Source organism: Myodes glareolus, chromosome 3, assembly GCF_982192425.1.
Source record: "Myodes glareolus chromosome 3, mMyoGla1.1, whole genome shotgun sequence".
Taxonomy (NCBI): domain Eukaryota; kingdom Metazoa; phylum Chordata; class Mammalia; order Rodentia; family Cricetidae; genus Myodes; species Myodes glareolus.
The window spans coordinates 28,939,004-28,959,349 of NC_142028.1; the positions used below are offsets into that span (position 1 = coordinate 28,939,004).

The window sequence follows — 20,346 nt, forward strand, 5'->3', positions numbered from 1 at the left end:
CTTATAGAATAAATAACAGATGCTAACTGTGATATTTAAACAAGTATATCTCTTTTCCAATGAAACTTCATTGTAAAATCAAATAATAGGCCAAAAATTAGCCCACAGCCCTTAGGTTTGAGGTAAAAGAAACCTGTTTGGTATTTATATTTAATGTCTTGCCTTTGTTACCATTTCATAACTTAATATACAATTTAAGAAAATGATCTCATTAAAGAATATGGGCAGTATGCTTTAAAGTAGCACTTAACTGTTCTCTTACAAAGGATCATTTTAAGTCAGTTTGATGTGATTAATATTAAAGTGAAATAAATTTATACAGCATAATGAAACTGAAAAAGTTTCTAATCCTTTTACTTGATCACCTACCAATAGCAAACATGTCATAAGAGTAACACTGCTATAAATATTATCTAATTTTCTGCCCTTCTAGTTGGAAAAATGTCCTTTTCTTTTTTGATTTTTGTTTGTTCTGAACTTGCTATGTAGAGCAGGCTTTCCTCAAATCCTCCAGCCTCTGCTTCTCTGGTGCTAGAATTACAGGATTGTGCCACTATACCCAGCTTTCTACAAATAATGTTCAGTAGAACGCTTAGAAATTTTATGAGGTTTTAAAATGCATTTGTCTTCCTATAAAAGACTGAACCTCATGTGCATGTGTTGATATAATTACTGCCTGCTTTTAGTATTTACACAGGACAAAATTGGTGTGAATCTCTTAAAGGCTGGCTTCCTAATGCTCTTGGGGTTTTATTTTGGGAAGGAGTAACAGGCTCACTAGCCAGTAAACTGTACCTTCAGTGGTGAGGGATTAAGATTTTATAAGTGAATAATCTTAATTTCTGTAAATTGCAAATATTCATATTATACTGATGTCCCCAAGCCTTTTCCTGGCTTAAGTTTCTATAATATTGATTCTTTTTTAATTGTAGACCAGTTTTTCCATCTTGCTGCTCTTTTTTTTTTCTGAGCAGTGAAAACAATAAGAAGCAAGTAAGATTAGCCAGGCGGTGGTGGCATGTATCCTTAATCCCAGCATTTGGGAGTCAGAGGTAGACAGATCTCAATTTGAGGATAGTCTGGTCTACATAGCATGTTCCAGGACATTCAAGGCCACACAGAGAAACCCTGTCTCAAATAACCAAAAACAAAGCAAAACCAAATAAACAGAAAGGAAAACCATGCTGGACCTAGTGGTGTAACATGAAGGGTCTGCTTGTTTGTGTTTTCTGTCCTGCCCGGTTCCCACAGCTGTTTAGCCCCCAAAAGAAAATCACACAAAGGACTCCGTAAGTTATAAAGCTGATTGGCCCATTAGCTCTAGCCTCTTACTGGCTAACTCTCATATCTTGATTAACCCATTTTTCTGATTTATGTTAGCCATGTGGCTCTGTACCTTTTCCAGCTGGCAGATCACATCCTGCTGCTTTGGTAGTCTGGGCAGAAGTGGGAGTAATCAACTTCCTCTTCCCCAGAATTCTCCTGCTCTCCTTGCATCATTTCCACTTCCTGTCTGGTTTTCCCACCTAACACCTCCTGCCTGGCCAATCAGCGTTTATTTAAAACATGATTGACAGAATATAGACGATTCTCCCGCACCACTTCCCCCTCTTTTTTTTTAAAAAAAAAAAGGAAAATATCCATAGTCCATTTTTTTTTGGGAATGTGGGTGTAGTATTCCAGGCTACTTCCAGCTGGTTTGGGGCGTTGATAATCTTATGGGGACCTAAAGAAAATTTAGGGCTATGATCAAGTCCTGACTGAAGTATCCTGTGAGTCTTGATCATCTCAGGCAGCAGTCTTGAACCTGTTCTGGATGAAGAACTCAGATATCTGGGCCATCTGTTCCTACTGGAGATTTTTCAGGTGGCCTTCCTTGATCAAAGGTGATTTTTCTTAACTCTGAATAAATCCAGAGCCTCTCGTTTCTGTGGAAACAAAAGCAAAATCCCTTCTCCAAAGTAACATACCTTTTGACTTCAATTTTGAAGCCAAGGTATTTTCAAAATACCTTTCTTGGATTGATTCTGCAGCATTTATAAGCAAGCATCTTTTAGCAGCTGTTGCTCCTTCCTCAGCATTTAAACAATTTAAAGAGAGCATAATAGCATACAGTATCAAGATTCTATGTATATTTTCCATCTTTATGCAGCTTTATTTTAACTTCTATTTCTTTTTACTTTTAATTTTTGGCTTTTTGAGACAGGTTCTCTGTTTATCTTTGTCCTGGAATCCCTCTGTAGACCAGGCTATCCTTGAACTCCCAGAGATCCCTCTGTTTCTGCCTTCCCACACCCAACTACTCTCTTGCTTTTTTATTTTAAGGCTTTAACCTTTTTTTTAAGCCTACATATATTTTTAGCATATTGTAAACCATTTAGAGGTTTTTTTACTCTTTGAATCTCTCTTTACTGTAGATCTCTCTTTTTCTGACCACATGGGTCTTTAATTTGCTAAGGAATATGGAGAAAACAACAGTCAAAAGCTCTTAAGGCGTTTCAAGGTCCTTGCCAGGAAGCAAGCTGCAACAGTGTTTCCATAGTCAGGACTGCCTGCTTGAAAAGAGTTTTCCCTGGCTGGACGGCCCAGAAAGCCGACATTTTAAAACAGTGCAGCTTTTTTCCTGCTACGGCTGAAAACCAAAATGCTTTACTCTAGTCTTTCCCAAGTTTTCTCAGGCTTTCTGTGGATGCAGTTATCCACGTGGGCACCATCTGTAACATGAAGGGTCCTGTTTGTTTGGGGATTTCTGTCCTACCTGCCCCCCCCCCAGTTGTTTAGTCCCAGAGGAAAAAAAATCACACAAGAGATCTCTAGAAATTATAAAGCTGATTGGCCCATTAGGTCTAACCTCTTACTGGCTAACTCTCACATCTTGATTAACCCATTTTTCTGATCTATGTTAGCCATGTGGCTCAGTACCTTTCTCAGTGGGGCAAATCACATCCTGCTGCTTTGGTGGTCTGGGCAGAAGTGGGAGTAATCAACTTCCTCTTCCCCAGAATTCTCCTGCTCTCCTTGCATCATTTCCACTTCCTGTCTGGTTTTCCCACCTAACACCTCCTGCCTGGCCAATCAGCGTTTATTTAAAACATGATTGACAGAATACAGACAATTCTCCCGCACCATAGTGGTACAGGGCAGTAACCCCAGCTGCTTAGGAGGGAGGCAGGGGAAGCACATGCTGAAGCACAGCTTGGACTGCACAGTGAATTCAGGCCAGCTTGGGCACCTTAGTGAAACTCTGTCTACAGTGAAAAATAAAAAGAGGTCTGGAGATACAGCCCAGTGGTCGTCTGTGCATGCTTAACATGTATGAAACTGTGGGTTAAATCCCTGGTCCTACAAACAGAGGCACTAATACTAAAACAGATGTGTTCATGGAATATTAAGAGGACTCATATAGCTACAGCCATCTGATTGTCAGCAGAAAGAATGGCCAAGAACAAGCATCACAGAAAACAGACAATTTCATTCTGGGAAATCTATATAGTTACAAGTAAAAACAACTAAATCCCTATGTCTCACCCTGCGGAAAAATTCATTTCTTTTGTGGGGTGGAGGGGGGTATAGAGTTTATTTAGTGGGTTATGGAGGGAAAAGGAAAGGGGGAAGAAGAGAGAGGGAGTGGGGAGGGGGAGAGAGAGCAGAAGTTACCTCTTCAGGAGAGACAGAAAGAGAGCAGAAAAGTCATTTCAGAAGTGGTTAGAATCTCAGAGAGACCTGAAACCATGTAATCACTAGAGGAGAACACGTGAAACAATAGGTGCAGATAATCTCTCTCACATACACGTTATTTTGTGTGTGTGGTGTTTTATCTGCATATATCTCTGCACCAGGTGAGTGATGTCAGTGGAGGTCAGAAGTGGGGGTCCTCTGCAGCTGAGACCTGCTGCGTGGGTGCTGAGGATCGAACTAGGTCATCATGAAGAGTAGCCAGTGCTTTTAACCACTGAGCCATCTCTAGCCCCCAAAGGTGCTATTTTTAATGGATGGTCGGTTTGATTTACTAGCCGTCAGTCCATTTCTTCACCTCTCTTGTCCTGTGCTTAAAATTGGTCCCAGCATACTTAGTCTTATACTTATTTTTTTCTCAAACCAGGTGGCCATGAAGATTTTGCTAAAATGATTGATGAAGCAGAAGTCCTGGAGTTCCCAATGGTAGTGAAGAACACAAGGGGTCATAGAGGTATGTAATTTGATGCGCTACATACTTTTGAAGTCACTTTTACAAATTAACAATTGAAGAGCAACTAACAAGTGTTTGGGATCACAAACTTCTGGATTTCTACAAGTTCGCTTTGGTGAGATACTTCTTTCTGGTTAGAGGTTGTGGTAGAGATTTTACATGCATGACTAAATCTCAAGTTAGTGTTTTACTTCAGCAATACATATTCCCTTAATGTTTTAAATATGAACTCACTCAGCACTCTCCAAAGCACAGTGACATTAAAAGCATTTTAAATCTTAAAATACATCTTTCTAGGAAACCTAGTTGGCTGAACTTTGACTCTTCAAGTGTAGATGAAAGTTTCTGTCCTGCCTGGTCCTTCAGCCATTCAGTCCCAAAGAAACACACAGATGCTTATATGTAAACTGTTTGGCCTGTTAGCTCAGGATTATTATTAACTAGGTCTTACAACTTAAATTAACCCATAATTCTTGTCTGTCTTTAATAGTGTACAAGAAACCTGTAAACTTATTTCTTAGCATAAAGATTTATATTATCTTACTAATCATAATTAAATCATTTTGTTTTTAGTTACAGCAAAGAATAATCTAAAAGCATACAAGTATAATTGGTTCTGAAAGAGTATATTGGGACCCATGAATGTATGTTTATCACTATCCACAGTCTCATGACTTGCATATATTGTATATTTTTATTCTTTTTAAATCCTAGGTAAAGCTGTTTTTTTGGCACGAGATAAACACCATTTAGCTGATCTAAGCCATCTTATTCGGCATGAAGCTCCATATCTATTCCAGAAATACATTAAAGAGTCTCATGGAAAGGACGTACGAGTCATTGTTGTTGGAGGCCGTGTCGTTGGCACCATGTTACGTTGTTCGACAGATGGAAGGATGCAAAGCAATTGTTCACTAGGTAAAGACAATGTAGTGTCTTTGTGTTGTTATGTGGCGTGACTGTGCTTTCCACTGTAGTCCTACCGTCACTGTTAGTTGTCTTATTGAATCAGATTTCACCAATTATGAACTGATTTTATTTTTGTGGTAACAATTTTTTTCATTTCTGTTGAAGATTTTCATGCTAGTATGTATATTACTCATGCACCACCACTTTTGCCCCCTTGTCACCTTAGTGCCTCTGCAGGAGCAACGAGTGCTTTAAACTACTGAGCCATCAAAGTGGGCTTTGCTACATCTCCCAGTGCTTGGATTAAAGGCACATGATCCCACATGTGGCTACCATTCCCACTGTTAACTTGGGTTTTACAAGTTCTAGAAAATTTCTCTCTCTCTATTTTTTTTTTTTGTTATAAAGTGGTTTTTATTGTTGGTTTGATTTGGTTTTTTGAGACAGGGTTTTTCTGTGTAGCCCCACCTACATAGTGTAGCCCTGGAACTCATACTATAGACCAGGCTGGGTTTAACTCTCAAAGATTCATCTGTCTTTGCCTTTTGAGTGCTGGGATTAAATGTTGCATTGCTACCGCCTGGCACGCTCTCTCTGTCTGTCTGTCTGTCTCTCTCTCTCTTTCTCTCTCTCTCTCTCTCTCTCTCTCTCTCTATATATATATATAATATATATGTTTTGACTATGCACCATGTGCCCACAGAGACCTGAAAAGGGCATTGAATCCCCTGGAAATGCAATTGAAATTGTGAGCTTCCATGTGGGTGCTGGGAATTGAATCTGGGTTCTCTATAAGAGTAGTATCTCCTTCTGGAAGATTTATTTTCTGATTCAATTTCCAGATTTCCTACTTTGTTCTATGATTTCATTATAAGTTTTTTTGTCTGTGCTTCTCTCTATATTTGATTATTTCTGCTTTTCTTTTTGTTTGTTTTTTGTTGTTCTATTTGAGACAGGGACAGGGTCTGGCCTTGAACTCACTGTGTATCCTAGACTGAACTTTTCTCCTGCCTCAGCCTCTCAGCTATCTTTTCACCACACCTGCTTCTCTGAACTTTCATAAATGACTGTAAGTTGTGGGATATTCTGTAGAAAGAAGTGTTTGTCCCGCCCAGTCCAGCAGCTGTTCAGTCCCAAAGAAACACACAGAAGCTTATATTAATTTTAAGCTGTTTGGCTTATTAGTTTAGGCTTATTATTAATTAGCTCTGATGTCTTAAATTAACCCACTTCTATTAATCTATGTATTGCCACATGACCTTGGCATTACCTCATTTTCTACATGTTTTGTTTTCTCGGTGACTGACTGGCAGCTGCATCTCTCCCATTGGTCTTAGAATTCTCTTAGTCTGGTTGCCCCACCTATACTTCCTCCCTGGCTACTAGCCAGTCAGAATTTTATTAAACCAATACGAGTAATAAATCATTACAGTGTACAAAAGCATTATCTCACAGCAATGTTCAATCATACTGTGAACACTGAGTTTGCATTTGTATTAGTAAAATAAAATAAGCCTTGGGGGTCATGAGGAAGAGCTAGCAACTGGTTGACAGCAATCAGAGTCAGTGAATCGAAGATGGAGAGATGCACAGAAATAGTAGGGAGGGACTTTGAGTAGGGTGGTCTTTGGTGTGGGCAGAGTAGAAAGATGCTCTCTTTCTGAGATACCAGCAAAGAGGGAAGTCAGTTAGTTGCTTCTCAACCTCTGAGCTAGCAGAGGTTGACTCCCAGGTCTTATTGATAAATAGAACAGTAGAGGTTTAGTTAAAACTACATTTGGTGGCATCGACAGGAGGGGCGGGTGTTGAGACGTAAAAGTGACTGTGGAGCCACAATTACTGGCTGAAACAGCAGTGGATTCAGGTGCAGACACTGTGCTAATGGAAAAACAACTGTACTATCCTCGTTTCCTCTGTTGAATGTTGAGTTGCTAATCATTTTGTTTCAGTTTCAGAAAATCTTTTTGGCTGGGCAGTAGTGGTGCAGTGGTGCAAGCCTTTAATCCCAGCTCTTCAGAGACAGGTGTATCTCTGAGTTTGAGGCGAACCTCATCTGAGAGTTCCAGGACAGTCAGAACTTCACAGGGAAACCTTGTTTTGAAAAACAAAACAAAAAGGCCCACAACTTTTTGTTGTTGTTGTTGTTGTTGTTGAAGTTGGATTTCTTCAGAGTATTCTTTCTATTAGTTATTTATCTTGTCATGGGCTTATTCAAATTTTTTGGTTTTTTGGAGCATTTCTTATTGCTTTAGTCCTCCAGGTAATGGGAGACGGTACTGGTTCCTGGACTCTTCTTATCTTTCCAACCTATGTGTAGTAAGGATTTAGCTTCATTGGTCTGTCTACTTTGTCATTATGCATGACATTCCTATGGATGTTCAAAGCTGCTATGCCCGAAGTCTTGTCAGGCTTCTGTGCTTTCTAGTCTTCTTAAAGCTAGGCTCCAAGTGAAGATGATGGTTCCTTACTCTCACTCTATACTAGCAAAGCTCAAGCCTTACCTCTTTATTTGATTAGTAATCTGAGAACTCAGAAGCCTTTTTTCTTCGGAATAGAACCCATAGAGAAAGAGTGCCTTATTTGGGTTGCCATATTCCCAGTATGCACCACATCTTTTGTTCCTATTTTATGTATGTATTAAATTAACTTTTAAGGCAGTGTCTCACAATGTAGGCTTTACTAGCCTGGAACTTGCTCTATATACTAGACTGCCTCAAACTCACAATTTCGCTGGGCTTCTCCCCTTGTTATATAAAATCAGCTGGTGGACTGGAGAAATGGTTCAGTGGTTAAAAGTATTGGCTGTTCTTCCAGAGAACCTGAGTTTTTTCTCAGCACCCACATGGCAGCTCATAACTGCCTGTAACTCCAGTTTCAGGGAATCCAGCACCTTCACAGAGGCCTACACGAAGGTAAAGCATAAGTAAATGGGCATGAAATAAAAATAAGTAAATTATTTTTTTAAAAAAATCAGATAGTATAATTATATTTATACAACATTTTAACATAGTCTTCCATATTTGTGGACTCAAATGGTTTAACTGAGGACTTAAAATACTGAAACAGCCAAACAATCCAGAGTTGGTGGTTATTGCTCAGTGTGTGTTGCTTCCTAAAGGTTCCTGAAAGCAGAACTCTGTAGAAGCCAACACTGCTACATCAGCGGGAATCGAGTAATACTCAGTCCTTCTCCACTTCAGTCCCCTGGGGTCCTCATCATTTCCCTGCACTCTTTGAGGGTCATTTCAATTGAGTTTATGGACAGGAAAGTTGAGCCTACAATGGTTGCATCTGCATTGAACATATTATTGTTCCTAAGCAGTAACGTTTTAACAACTCTTGGGTGTTTCCATTGTATTAGGTATTGTTCTGTAGAGCTGATCTAAAGAATGCAGCAGGTTGTAGGCACTACAAACTCTTGAGAGATTGTGATTTGTAGGTTTTGGTGTCTGGTGGAAATGGGAGGTTCTCAGCCCAGGGATATTGGTCCATGTTACAGGCAGGATAAATCTTAAGAAAAGATTAATGTCTAAGACTTTCTCTTGGAAGTTCTTTCTCACTTTTCTTTAATCTATGTTCTGGCGTATTTAAAAAGTTAATTTAAGCCAGTGGTGGTAGTGGATGCCTGTAGTGCTAGCACTCTGGGGACTGAGGCAAGGGATACTGAGTGTGAGGAGGTCTGAACTAAAGAATTATGATTTAGTCTTAATAGGATGAAACAAAACCAGTTCCACACTACTAGTATTGTTTCGTTGTTTGATTAACCATTTAGAAGAGTTGCTAACTCTCTCCTCTTATTTGCCAGGTGGTGTGGGGATGATGTGCTCATTGAGTGAACAAGGGAAGCAGCTAGCTATCCAGGTGTCTAATATCCTGGGGATGGATGTCTGTGGCATTGACCTGTTGATGAAAGATGACGGCTCCTTCTGTGTCTGCGAGGCCAATGCAAATGTAGGTTTCATCGCCTTTGATAAGGCTTGTAATCTAGATGTAGCTGGTATCATAGCAGACTATGCTGCCTCCCTTCTGCCCGCTGGCCGGCTCACCCGGCGCATGTCCCTGCTCTCTGTGGTGTCCACGGCCAGTGAGACTAGTGAGCCGGAGCTCGGTCCCCCTGCCAGCACTGCTGTCGACAGCATGAGCGCAAGTTCCAGCTCTGTCGATAGTGACCCTGAAAGCACCACCGAGCGGGAGCTGCTCACCAAGCTCCCAGGGGGGCTGTTCAACATGAACCAGCTGCTAGCCAATGAAATCAAACTCCTGGTGGAGTAACTCCACCGGTAAATAATTAACCAACAAAACCCTTGTAAAACTGTCTCCCCTCACCCCATCCCCTTTCCCCTTTAACCAACTTGCAATGCTGTTCATGGAGAATGCTCAGGAGGTTGAGAGAAATGTATAGCAAGATTGGTTAAAAGAAGGGAAAATAGATGAGTCTTCTATAGGATACTTACCTGACTTACAGATTCTACAGAGAGGAAGAATAGGTGATACGCAGAGAAATGGCAGGCTCTCTTGCTAACCGTTTCAGTTACTAAAACCCTGCTCTTGGGCCATGAGGAACATGAAGGTTTCTTTTCCCATGGTCTCTTGCTTTTGTTTTTATGTAGAATGGTTTTGATTCGAGTACTAGTAGCATGACTTCACACAGTTTCAAGATTTGTAAAGAAGAAACATCTGCTTAAAATACAGAAATGTTTTAGTAACAATCTGAAAATTCTGCCGTTTCTCTGAGCTAGCATTTAAATGCACATAGTTGTTTATGGACTCTACTCTTAAGGGACTCTGACCGGGATTTCTCATTTTCATGTTCGTCTTTGTTTTTTCCCCCTTAATTTGGGTGGGAGGGTAATGTGACTATATTCCAATAAAGATTTTTATTAACAAAATTGGCATGTTTGCATGATGAAAAGGAAATGAACAGTATTGCAATGTCTGGTATACAAAGTAACACTCAATGTAGATAAAGTTACACTAGTTAAAGTTTGTGCATTGACTTGTATTTGTTAGTGTTTTAGTCTTTTTTGAAAGATATATGCTCTGTTAATGTTGCATTTTTAATACATGCTGGTAACATCCCTTGCTCTATGACTTCATCTTTAACCATGGCCAAAGTAAACAAAATGCTACTTTTTTGGTTAACAAGACACTGACTCAACATACACATTTAAAAGTCTTCCTGCCCCACTTTTCTCTTGATGAGTTGAACATTTAAAGGATAAGTACAGGGACATCATTTTTGGGAGGCAAGTGAATGTCATTAGGTATAAAACTGAAGTGAATTCTTAATGCTATTTTTTTGTATTTGCATTTTTCACAATTTAGAAGGGTTTATATATATGTTGCATGCAAGTGTACGTGGTTTTTTGTTGTTGTTGTTTACACCAAACAGAAAGAATAGATTCTAGAGAATGGCATGATGGGAAACAGTTCTTCCTTAAAACAAAGAAAACAATTGAATTGCTTTAGACACTGATAGTGTAGAGATACTCCCCTAAAAACAATAGGAAAGTAGATGTTTCTTAGGTTTTGTGTGTGTGTGTGTGTGTTTATTTGTAGACTGGCGTATGGCTTATTCCAAGACTACACACTTAATGTTATGGTTGTGCATTTTCTCTTTATACACTTAAGATTTGGAGGGAGGTAAAGTGGATGTTTAATTGGGATTTATTTAACATGTTGAGTCTCAGAGCCCTATTCTTAAGCCTTCAGTACTGACTACTCTATATTCCTTTTCTAAACTGGTGAAAGCCCCCCAATCTGCATATAATATGAGCCTTTAAGACAAAGATAAAGCTAATCCAGTGATTGAGTCTGGAAGATGTGTTAAGAAATGGAGATGCTACAGGTTCATCTTACTTTTTAACAAGCAAGTTCCATCTCCCTACAAATTCTCTGCAGCTTCCCCAAGCTTTTCTTGCCACTCCAGTGCTGCTTCCTTTCAGATGGACCTTGCCATAATTTCTTGGACATTACTTAGAGACTTGAAGATGATAATAAAACATGAGTATTATCCAGCTCTAACAGGTTTGATCATGATTAACTGTACAGTTTTCTCCCATTTTAAAAAGGAATGTAATGAAACTTGATTTACCCCCATAGAATTAAATAATATTAAAATGGAGTGAAAGGTTGATTGTTGAACTAGAATAGTACCTGTATTCTGTGAACTCTCATTTCATCTCAGAAAAGACACATAATGAGTTCTACTTTATTTTAGGATACTCTCACTGCATCTGCACCATTTGGTTTGCACAGGGTCATTGGGAGCCATAAGTACCTCTGATTCACTAACAGAATAAAAGTACTTGGTACTTTGCTGAATGATCATATTTTGGAGGGCGCATACTATTTGGTACAGAGTAATATTTGAGTTGTGTGATCAGATCCTAAAATAGATTATCTGGTTGCCACATACATTATGATATACATGTAAATCCATGGTGAGATAAAGAAACAGAAAAATTATAGTTAATCTATTTTAAACCAAGCACTATTTGCCAGTTTTCACTGGTAGTTCCACTCCCTGTTGATGCAGCCACTGGGCATCATCCATAGTGTTGAAATGTAGCTCTTCACCAACCATCTTCTGGGTATCAACACTCACACAGTAGAATGAACACAACAGGGTTGGTCATCTTGAATTCTCTCCATTAAGGTAAAGATAAGAACAAATCATTCTGAAGTGATAGTTGACTTATTCTCGTAATTGTTTTTATAACTCTTGTATAATCTTCATCTATGAGATAAAATGTATTAAATCTGTAATAATGTCAAAAATCTGAATTACTGTAAATTTTTTGGTATGTTAAAGTTGTAATTGTTAATTGTATTTTTAATAATTCTGTTTTTTATGTTATCTATGATGAAATTTGGACTCACTAGATCTATACATATGAACTATGCCATTTAAAATTTCTAATAAGTATTTTTTCTTTTGATACTTACAATTGGTCATTTCTGCTGGCATTTCTCCAGTGAACTTTGAAATCTTTCTTTATGCTATCAATAACAAACTACCCTGGAACGCTAGAAAGAAACCCAAGAGACTTGCTTTCATTAAGCACTTTATCAGACTTTAAGAGAAAACACTGAAGGCATTGGAAAAGGCCACTGACTACCAATCATCTTTTTCTCAAGAAGGAAAACAATGGAAAAGCAAATCTCTTCTCAGTGAACCCCCAGCTTGGGGATGGGGGTGTTAGAGACATTGTGAAATCAAATCTTGTGTTATATTTTTCTCCTGATTCGCTGTTTTTGAGAAGGTTTATGGGCTATTTGGCTGGTGAGACACGATCCCCTCCTAAGAAAATGTAGGTGCTCAGACAGGTAACCTCTGCTGCTGTTTGTTTGTCTGTTTGTTTGGGTTGATTTAAAATTTACTTTTGTGCGAGGATTTTAAAAAATGTAATATATCACAGGATTTATAACCAGGTTCACTGCTTTCTTTTGTTTCTTAAAAAAGTTTCGCTTAAAATATAATCTAGGTACCTTGGATTTTGAATGTTTTAATGATGGACAGAAGTCTGCTGTTGGAATCATCTAGTCTTCTAGATTAGATTTGAAATGTTTTCATTTCATTTTGGGGTTTGTGTGGTATTTTATTTCCTTTATCCCAGTGTACTTTGCCATGCCTCCTGAGGTGGCTGCCTAACTCTAGTGAAATTTGTTTCAATGTTTAAAAAGTTTGGTTTTTTAAAAATTCCTTAATGTTTTACATTTTTATAATTGTTCTTGAAGAAATATTCTAATTGCTTGCACTGTTACTGTTCTTTGCCAGCCTTTTCGGGAGCCAAAATATACAAATACAAACAAACAAACAATACTCAGAGAAAACACTTTCCTTCTCCCCCTTCCTGATGCTGAGTGAGGAGTTTTGAGAGCTTTGGGGTCAGTGCCCTTCTAAACTTCCCCTCCCCCAATAATGCAGCTCTGCAGTGGGCACTCAGTGCAGCGGCTTGGACCAGCCACAGCCCAGCCTGCTAGCAGGTAATTGGAGTCTCCTTTATTTCCATCAGAAGGCTAACATTTTACTTTTTAAGTTTTCTTTCTATTATACGTTAAAGGCAAACATGAGTTTATCATAACTTGGTTTTTACAAATAAAACATAAATGTAATAGCAAGTAATTTAAAGAAGAGTTTGGGATAAAGTTTGAATTGATTGGGATGAACTCAACATTTGGGATTTCATTTAGCTGTTTAGAGACTCCATTCCTTGCATATATGTCTATAATTAAGTTTTCAGGGTGACTTTGGCTTTGTTTTTTTGTGGGTTTGTTTGTCTCTTCCTTTGTCCTATTCTGGCTTAAGCTTTTTCAGGGGTTGGTGTTCCGAATACACAGTGAGCTCACAATTTAAAGACATCAATTAGGAGTTGACAGGTATGGAAAACTAGAGTTGTGTAAAGTAAATTAGGTTCTAGGTTTATCTATATGGTTTAAAGTACACTGAAGTGTTGAGTTGGCCTTAGTGACGTGTAAGGGGCTTGTGAAACCAATAGAGCATTATAGTCACTTTAGAAGTGATCACAGTAGCCTTTCTGATACAATAACCCTAATAGATGATATGTAAGTAGCTGAAGATTATCTTATTCTAAAGAGTATACATTGTAAGTTCGAACATATAGGGGAGTATTTCTGAAGCACAGCATGGTTAACCAGATTAGCCAAGATCGTAAAAGAAAGTTAGTGGCAGAATGGAAATGCAGTTTGTTACAATTTGGTAGTTTTCTGTTAGTTAGCACTTTACTTTAACTATCCTAGTTTGCTTACTGTTTTCTCCTTTCCTGCCCTTTCTAATGTTTCACTCTGAAAGCTAGTTTTCTATTTTATTGGGGCATATTAATCTCTCTTTAATAAAGGATTTCAGAGACAGTAGCCAGCACCATCCCTATGTTGTCTGCATAATTTTATCTGATAGCCTTTATTGCCCTCCACAAAGAATGTATACATTCAGCAGACCACTGGTTAGTGAATAAGAAACCCTGGCCTCAGTGCTCTCTACAGTAAATCATTAGTCTATTCTGTGCTTCGGTTGACACATGATACAGGGACATCCTCTGGCATCTTAAGATGTTGAACTGAACTGAAATTTACTTGTCCAGGAATCCAAGCTGCACTCCTGTAGGGATGTTATGAGGTGTTCTGAGAAGGACTCTCAGCCTTTTTTGTTCTGGCCTATGAGCATGGCCACCAGTAGAATGTTTGCATTGCACAGGGTGTGGAGAGGTTAAACAACCTCCATTCTGATGCCCCATTAGATACTGCTGACTTGTAAGGAATCTTGATTTTATCGTACTCAAACTTACTAGGTGGACCTTATATAATATAGTATATTTACCTGGCTGCTATTTGGGGTTGGGGGGACATGAGGGGTGGGGTGAACTGTTGTTGTTTTAGGTTTCAGTCAGACAGACATCCCTGTGCCTCAGTTCCCAGAAGCACAGCAGGCCTCTAGGAGCATCCGTGGGAACGGCGCAGTCCTGACATCACCAACTTCCTCCTGCTCAGGCTCATCCCATATGCAGAGGTCAAAAGGGTGGGGTTTGAGATGGGGGAAGGAATGAGAAAGTAGAAGCGATGTCATTGCAGTGCTGCTGTTGACCAGATTTTTGGTGCTTATGTCAGTGTTTATTGTTTAAGTTGGCAAGTCTGTATGTACATTTATTTGGGGTGAAGGTAATGGGAGGGTGGAAAAAATAAGCCATTATTATTGGTAGTCTGTTCTTGGATATAGTTCCTTAGTGTCTGATATCAATTTCAAATGTAGGCTCCAGTGACAAAGAATGAGAATAGAAGTGAATCATAGATTTTTAGAAAACACTAGACATTATGCTATGTTAATTCCCAATTCTCTTATAAATACTATTTTGTCATTCTTTCCCTTCCCCCTAATTTTTCTATGTATATATTAGTTTAAGGAAATATACTTCATGGGCAGTCCTTTCTAAGGAACTTAATGAATATTAACTCTTTTACAAAACGAAATACCCAATGCTTATGGGCATACAAATGCTACCCTATTTTAAATGTAGGTGGCGTATGTGTTCGTGTTTTATTTTATTCAGAGCCATTGGGCAATAAGCAGTCCAGAACATTGAAATCTCAAGCAGGTAAAGCACCTAATACCCTTAGTTTCTAGAATTACTTTAAAGGCTTTATATTGATGTGTCTTCTGTGGTTCTTTGGGTAGTCTCTGGATTTGGAATTTGTAGGAGCTGTAAACTACCTAGTTACCATTTAAATCATGTATTTATTTATAGCTTATAGGGATGCATCTGGAAGAAAAATAACAGACCAGAATGTGGCTCTTGTGAGATAATGACCGAGTGTATAATCGTTCCTCTTCCTTTCTTCCTACTTTTTAATTTTCCCAGCTTAGCATGAACATTGATCATACATTATTTGATTTACTATGATTGGGTTTTTTTTCCTGATTAATGAGGTGGGATGGGCAAGATATGGAAATGTTGATTCACATGCGAAAATATGAAATGTTAAAGCTTTTGTTTAATTTGAACAATAAGCAAGGCCTTTTTCTATATGCCCTTCTGCTGCAGCAGAGAGATAAACGGGTAGGTGGCAGCAGAGAAAGGAACTCTTGAGAGTGGCCATTGACATTAGCCCTGCATAGGAGAAGATAGCAGGTGACAGACACACCAAGTGGAGCTGGACTGGGATGGCTGCCTCCTTACTGTGAATGGTAAGTTATTTCCAGCCGGAATGTGTCCTCAGACTGACAGCAGTGCTGTGAAGGCACCTTGCTACATCCTGTGGTGGGATGTAGACACGGCATCTGCCATTCTCTACTAAGGTTGAATTTGACCTTGATGCATTACCAGTCTTTATTTTGAAAAATTGCTAGCACTTTGTAAAATTATCCCCAGCACATTGAAACACACTGACCTAATGATGGCAGACATTATGTTGAATGTAGATTTTATTTTTAAACTAGTTTATGGAATTAAGACCTCTCCCTTCAGTAAGAATACTGCAGGGGTAGATAAAGAACGTAATATTTAAGCCAACTGTGGTGGTACAGGCCTTCAGACCCAGCACGTGGGAGGCCGAGGCTCTCTGCATGCCTGTCTGTTCTCTCCTGCTCATGTTTCTGAGTCTGTCCTCTTTTTCATTCCTCATTTCAGTGTTTGTATCTCTCTCTCTGCTCCCCTTTCCTCTTTCCCCTCTCATTTTCCCTGATGCCTCAAGATTTTTACTTCCTGGTGTTGTCTTGCTGCTTTTCTTTGTTGTGTGAGCCCTGGCGGTGGTGGAACTCACTGTGAAGGCCACTAGTCTAATAGAGTGAGTTCCTGGTCTACAAATACCTGCCATAGACGTTCGTAAAGATTATTGTATGTAGTCTTAAATTCAAGTTCAGGTTAGTCAGGCTTGCACTTCCAGCCCCTTTACACGCTGAGCCATCTCTTACGTCCTCAGGCAAGCCCTCTAACTCCTGAACTTGAGCTTTATCCCTGGAGCCCATGGTGGAAGGAAAGAACCAACTCCCTAAAGGACACTGATCTCTGCATGTTCATGTGCTGGCATAATGAACACAATAATTTAAATAAATTACAAAAAGATTTCCCAAGATTACAGAGCCAGAGCTAAACCCCAACTCTAAAGTGTTACTTACATTATACACCACTCATTCTTTTCCATCCATCCATAGTCACTGGGCACATTCTCTGCAGTGGAGCTGTACTTACCCCGGGTAAGCAAGCTAAGCTGATCTGTAGGGAACCACCTCTGGATGGTTTTGTATGCATGTTTACTGGTTACAAGTGCTTTTACTTGGCTCAGCAGTTAAAAGTGCTATCTGTTCTTTCCAGACCTGAGTGTGGGTCTTCCTCAGTTCTAGCACCCATGTCAGGTGGCTCTCAACCACCTGTATCTCTAGCTCCAGAGGATTCAGCTGGCATCTGCCCTCACTTGTATTGATGTGCACACGTGTGCGTGCACACACACACAGACACACACAGACAGATATAATGAAAATAAAATCTTTTGAGTAAGGAAAGATACAAGGACACCTTTGTGCTCTCTAGAAAATCTGCTCAAAGGAGAAAACATTGGTTCCATGAGACCTGCCTCTCTTCTGCACATTCCGTTTTATTCCAGAAAATGAGTCGGTTTGTCACAGAGATGAAGTCTATAATCTCAAGTTCTTTCTTTTCCTTATAGGTTTCAAAACCAAAAGAGGGACAAGCAGAATCAGTATGGTGAATGATAACACAATAGTGGAACAACTGTCTAATATGGAGTGAGTTTTGTTGTCTAAAATTTGTTTAAATGATATCACCTGTTTTTTTTAAATAAGAATTGTTCTAATGTTAAAATATTCTACCGCCTTAAACAGTTATGTCCCAATCAGTAATTTTGGCTAGTATATAGAAATGTTAAAAAAAATTCAAGGCTGACAAAGACAACCAACTTGAATATTAATCTGAAATAAAACTTATTGTATATATACATTATTGAAAATTTAGGGGACAAGAATAAGAGAATTAAAGAATTTTCATTCTTGCTTCAGTTTCTTGTGCTGGTGCAGTTCTGACTGCAGCAACACAGTTAGAGACCAGCTTTATGAGGAAATAATCCTGAGCCAGGCGGTGGTGGCGCACGTCCTTCATCCCAGCACTCAGGAGGTAGAGGCAGGCGGATCTCTGAGGTCAAGGCCAGCCTGGTCTACAAGAGCTAGTTCCAGGACAGGCTCCAAAGGTACAGAGAAACCCTGTCTCTAAAAAACAAAAAAACAAAAACAAAAACAAAAAAAAATTATAAAACTTGCTAGTTTTAAAAGATTATGACTGTTCAGTACCTCAGGTTGCAATTTTTTTATAAAAATGTAAGTTATTCCTGTTGGGTATCTTTTTTAAGACGATTTTTAAATTTTATTTTGTGTACATTGATTTTTGCCTCCTTGTATGTCTGTGTGTGGGTGTGAGATCCCCTGGAACTGGAGTTAGAGACATTGGAGCTGCCGTGTGGGTGCTGGGAAATGAACCTTCATCCTCTAGGAGAGCAGCCGATGCTCCTAATCATGGAGCTCTCTCTCCAGCCACCCTGCTGGATATCTTAATCTCTGAGAAAATATACGTAGCTAGATAATTTGCTTAAAATAAGTTATCAACTATAGGAAAGAAAAAAGGCAAAGTGAAAAACAAAAGCTGTAGTACTGTGCTGCTTGTATCCTCTAGGTTTTGTGAGCTGGAATCTTCCTTGTTGCCCTGGGTGGGCAGTCATTCATTGTGTTGCTTAAGTACCAGGATCTTGCAGGCTGTCCTGCTTCAGCATCCACTTGCTGAGATTAAAGGCGCACTGTTGACAGTATTATGTATGGATCCATATACGTATTCAGGGATTTAGAATAATTTCTCCTGGAGAATTTGGGAAAGAAGCCTGTATTTATTTATAGTAATAGGTATGTTCACTAAAATTTTATGAACATTAAATACTTTCTAAGTTATAGAGTATATATTTTTGTTAACTTGGATTACCAAGTCAAAGAATGTAAATAACAACAAAAATTGAAGTTTTGTGATATATTGTAATGTTGGTTGGCATCCTGTCTTTCTCTTTTCTCTTATCCCCGTGATAGAGACTATAAAATCTGATTTTTTTTGTTTTTCCCCAGGTTTTCTTGAAATAATCAGTGGTATTCTGGATGAAGACAGATTTGAGTTTGCTTTTTACAATGGAAGAATAACGCAGAATAAGAAACCAGTAGTTCTACCTTGTTGGAATCAGTGTGGTTTCTTTTTCTAAAATAAAAGCACTGGATGGAAATGAAACATGTGGAGTGTTGTGTTCTTTTAGCAGCTAGTATACCCACGGCGTCATATGTGTTATTCACCTAGTCCAGGATCCTAGGCTCAACCGAGTTTTTCCCATGATGTGTCTTCTGCAAATGAAGTCTTATATCCTTTAATTCTGAAGTGAGTACCCCTTTGCACACATAGGCAGGTACTTGGATGGTGTTGGATGGTCTCCTGAGTCCTTTTCTTCACCACTGAAGATATGAAAAGCTTAACAGCCAGCCACTGACTCTTACCTTGACCTCAGTCTGATATGGTGATCCTGCCCTCAGGAATCTCAAAAGGAAACTTGAGTTTCTGAGAAGTGTTTCCTCCCATTTTATAATCCTCTCTGGGATTAAAGGTGTGCACCACCATCATTAAAGGCATGTGCCATCCAGTTTCTAAGGCAACTAGTATGGCTACTGGGATTAAAGGTGCATATTGCCATAATCTGGTCTGTTAGGCTAACTATTAGGACTTTTCACTCTCAGATCTTCAGGCAGTCTTTATTAAAAATACAGTTAAATGCCACTACACAAGCTGAATTGTGGCAGTTGGTTGATCTCAAGTTTGTTGTTTTTTTTTTAAATTATTTGTGTACACGAGTGCTCTGTCTTCGTCCATACCAGAATGCATTACAGATAGTTGTGAGCTCCCATGTGGGTGCCGGGAATTGAACTCAGGACCTCTGGAAGAGCAGTCAGTGATCTTAACTACTGAGCCATCTCTAGCCCATCAGATTTCAATTCCAACAATTAATGGTTACAAGGCCTTTGGACACATCACTTCTGTGACGTAGGGTATTATTTCAAAAGAAATGAATTTTGTTAGATTAATATGTAAGGATTACTAGGATATGGTATAGCACTTCACCTATTGTTGAGTACTTAACACTGTCGGTCTTCTGCATTTGATTATTGACAACTAATTGAAAACTACTGATTAATTTGCCAAAAATTCAACATGGGGTCTTGCCCATACTGGCAAGCACTCTACCACTGAAATAAATGTATTCTTAAAAACCAAATTTCCTGTTGTGGAAAAACAATGTTTGTGATAGTGAGGCACCTGTGTACTGGTTACCTTTCTCATTGCTGTAACAGAACACCCAACCAAAGCAGTTCAAGCAAGGGTGTTTGTGTGTTAATGGCTTACAGTTCAAAGGGATGCAGTTGGTCACAGCTGTGAAGGTGGATGTGCTGTTCATGGTGCATCCTCATCAGAAAGCGGATACAAGAGTGCTGGTGTTCCTTTTGCTTTTTATTCAGTCTAGGACTCCATTGGAATGTGATGCCTGCATTTACATGGGGGAACAGGGTAGGGGAGCATCCCACCTTAGTTTACCCAATCTAAGAAACCCTTCACAGGCATGCCCAGAGGTTTAACTGTCATACCCAACTATACACATCAGTGGAACCTTAAAGTAGCAGGCCATAATTAGCAGTCCAGTGA

General features: G+C 39.1%; 1 protein-coding gene across 5 annotated transcripts in view; it reads left to right on the forward strand.

The window, feature by feature from the left end:
- The window catches only part of Rimklb (ribosomal modification protein rimK like family member B), a 50,437-nt gene extending 31,549 nt beyond the window's left edge, over positions 1-18,888 (forward strand). For 3 of the 5 annotated variants that reach the window (XM_087904276.1, XM_085687068.2, XM_087904277.1), the window contains exons 4-9: positions 4,103-4,189; positions 4,904-5,107; positions 8,904-15,800; positions 17,279-17,357; positions 17,628-17,815; positions 18,732-18,888. In XM_087904276.1, coding sequence (XP_087760402.1) covers positions 4,103-4,189; positions 4,904-5,107; positions 8,904-9,370 — 758 coding nt within the window. In that variant the 3' untranslated portion in view covers positions 9,371-15,800; positions 17,279-17,357; positions 17,628-17,815; positions 18,732-18,888. The remainder of the gene's footprint in view (positions 1-4,102; positions 4,190-4,903; positions 5,108-8,903; positions 15,801-17,278; positions 17,358-17,627; positions 17,816-18,731) is intronic. The other 2 variants (XM_087904278.1, XM_048444301.3) reach the window with 2 other exon arrangements.
- Positions 18,889-20,346: the final 1,458 nt, after the last annotated feature.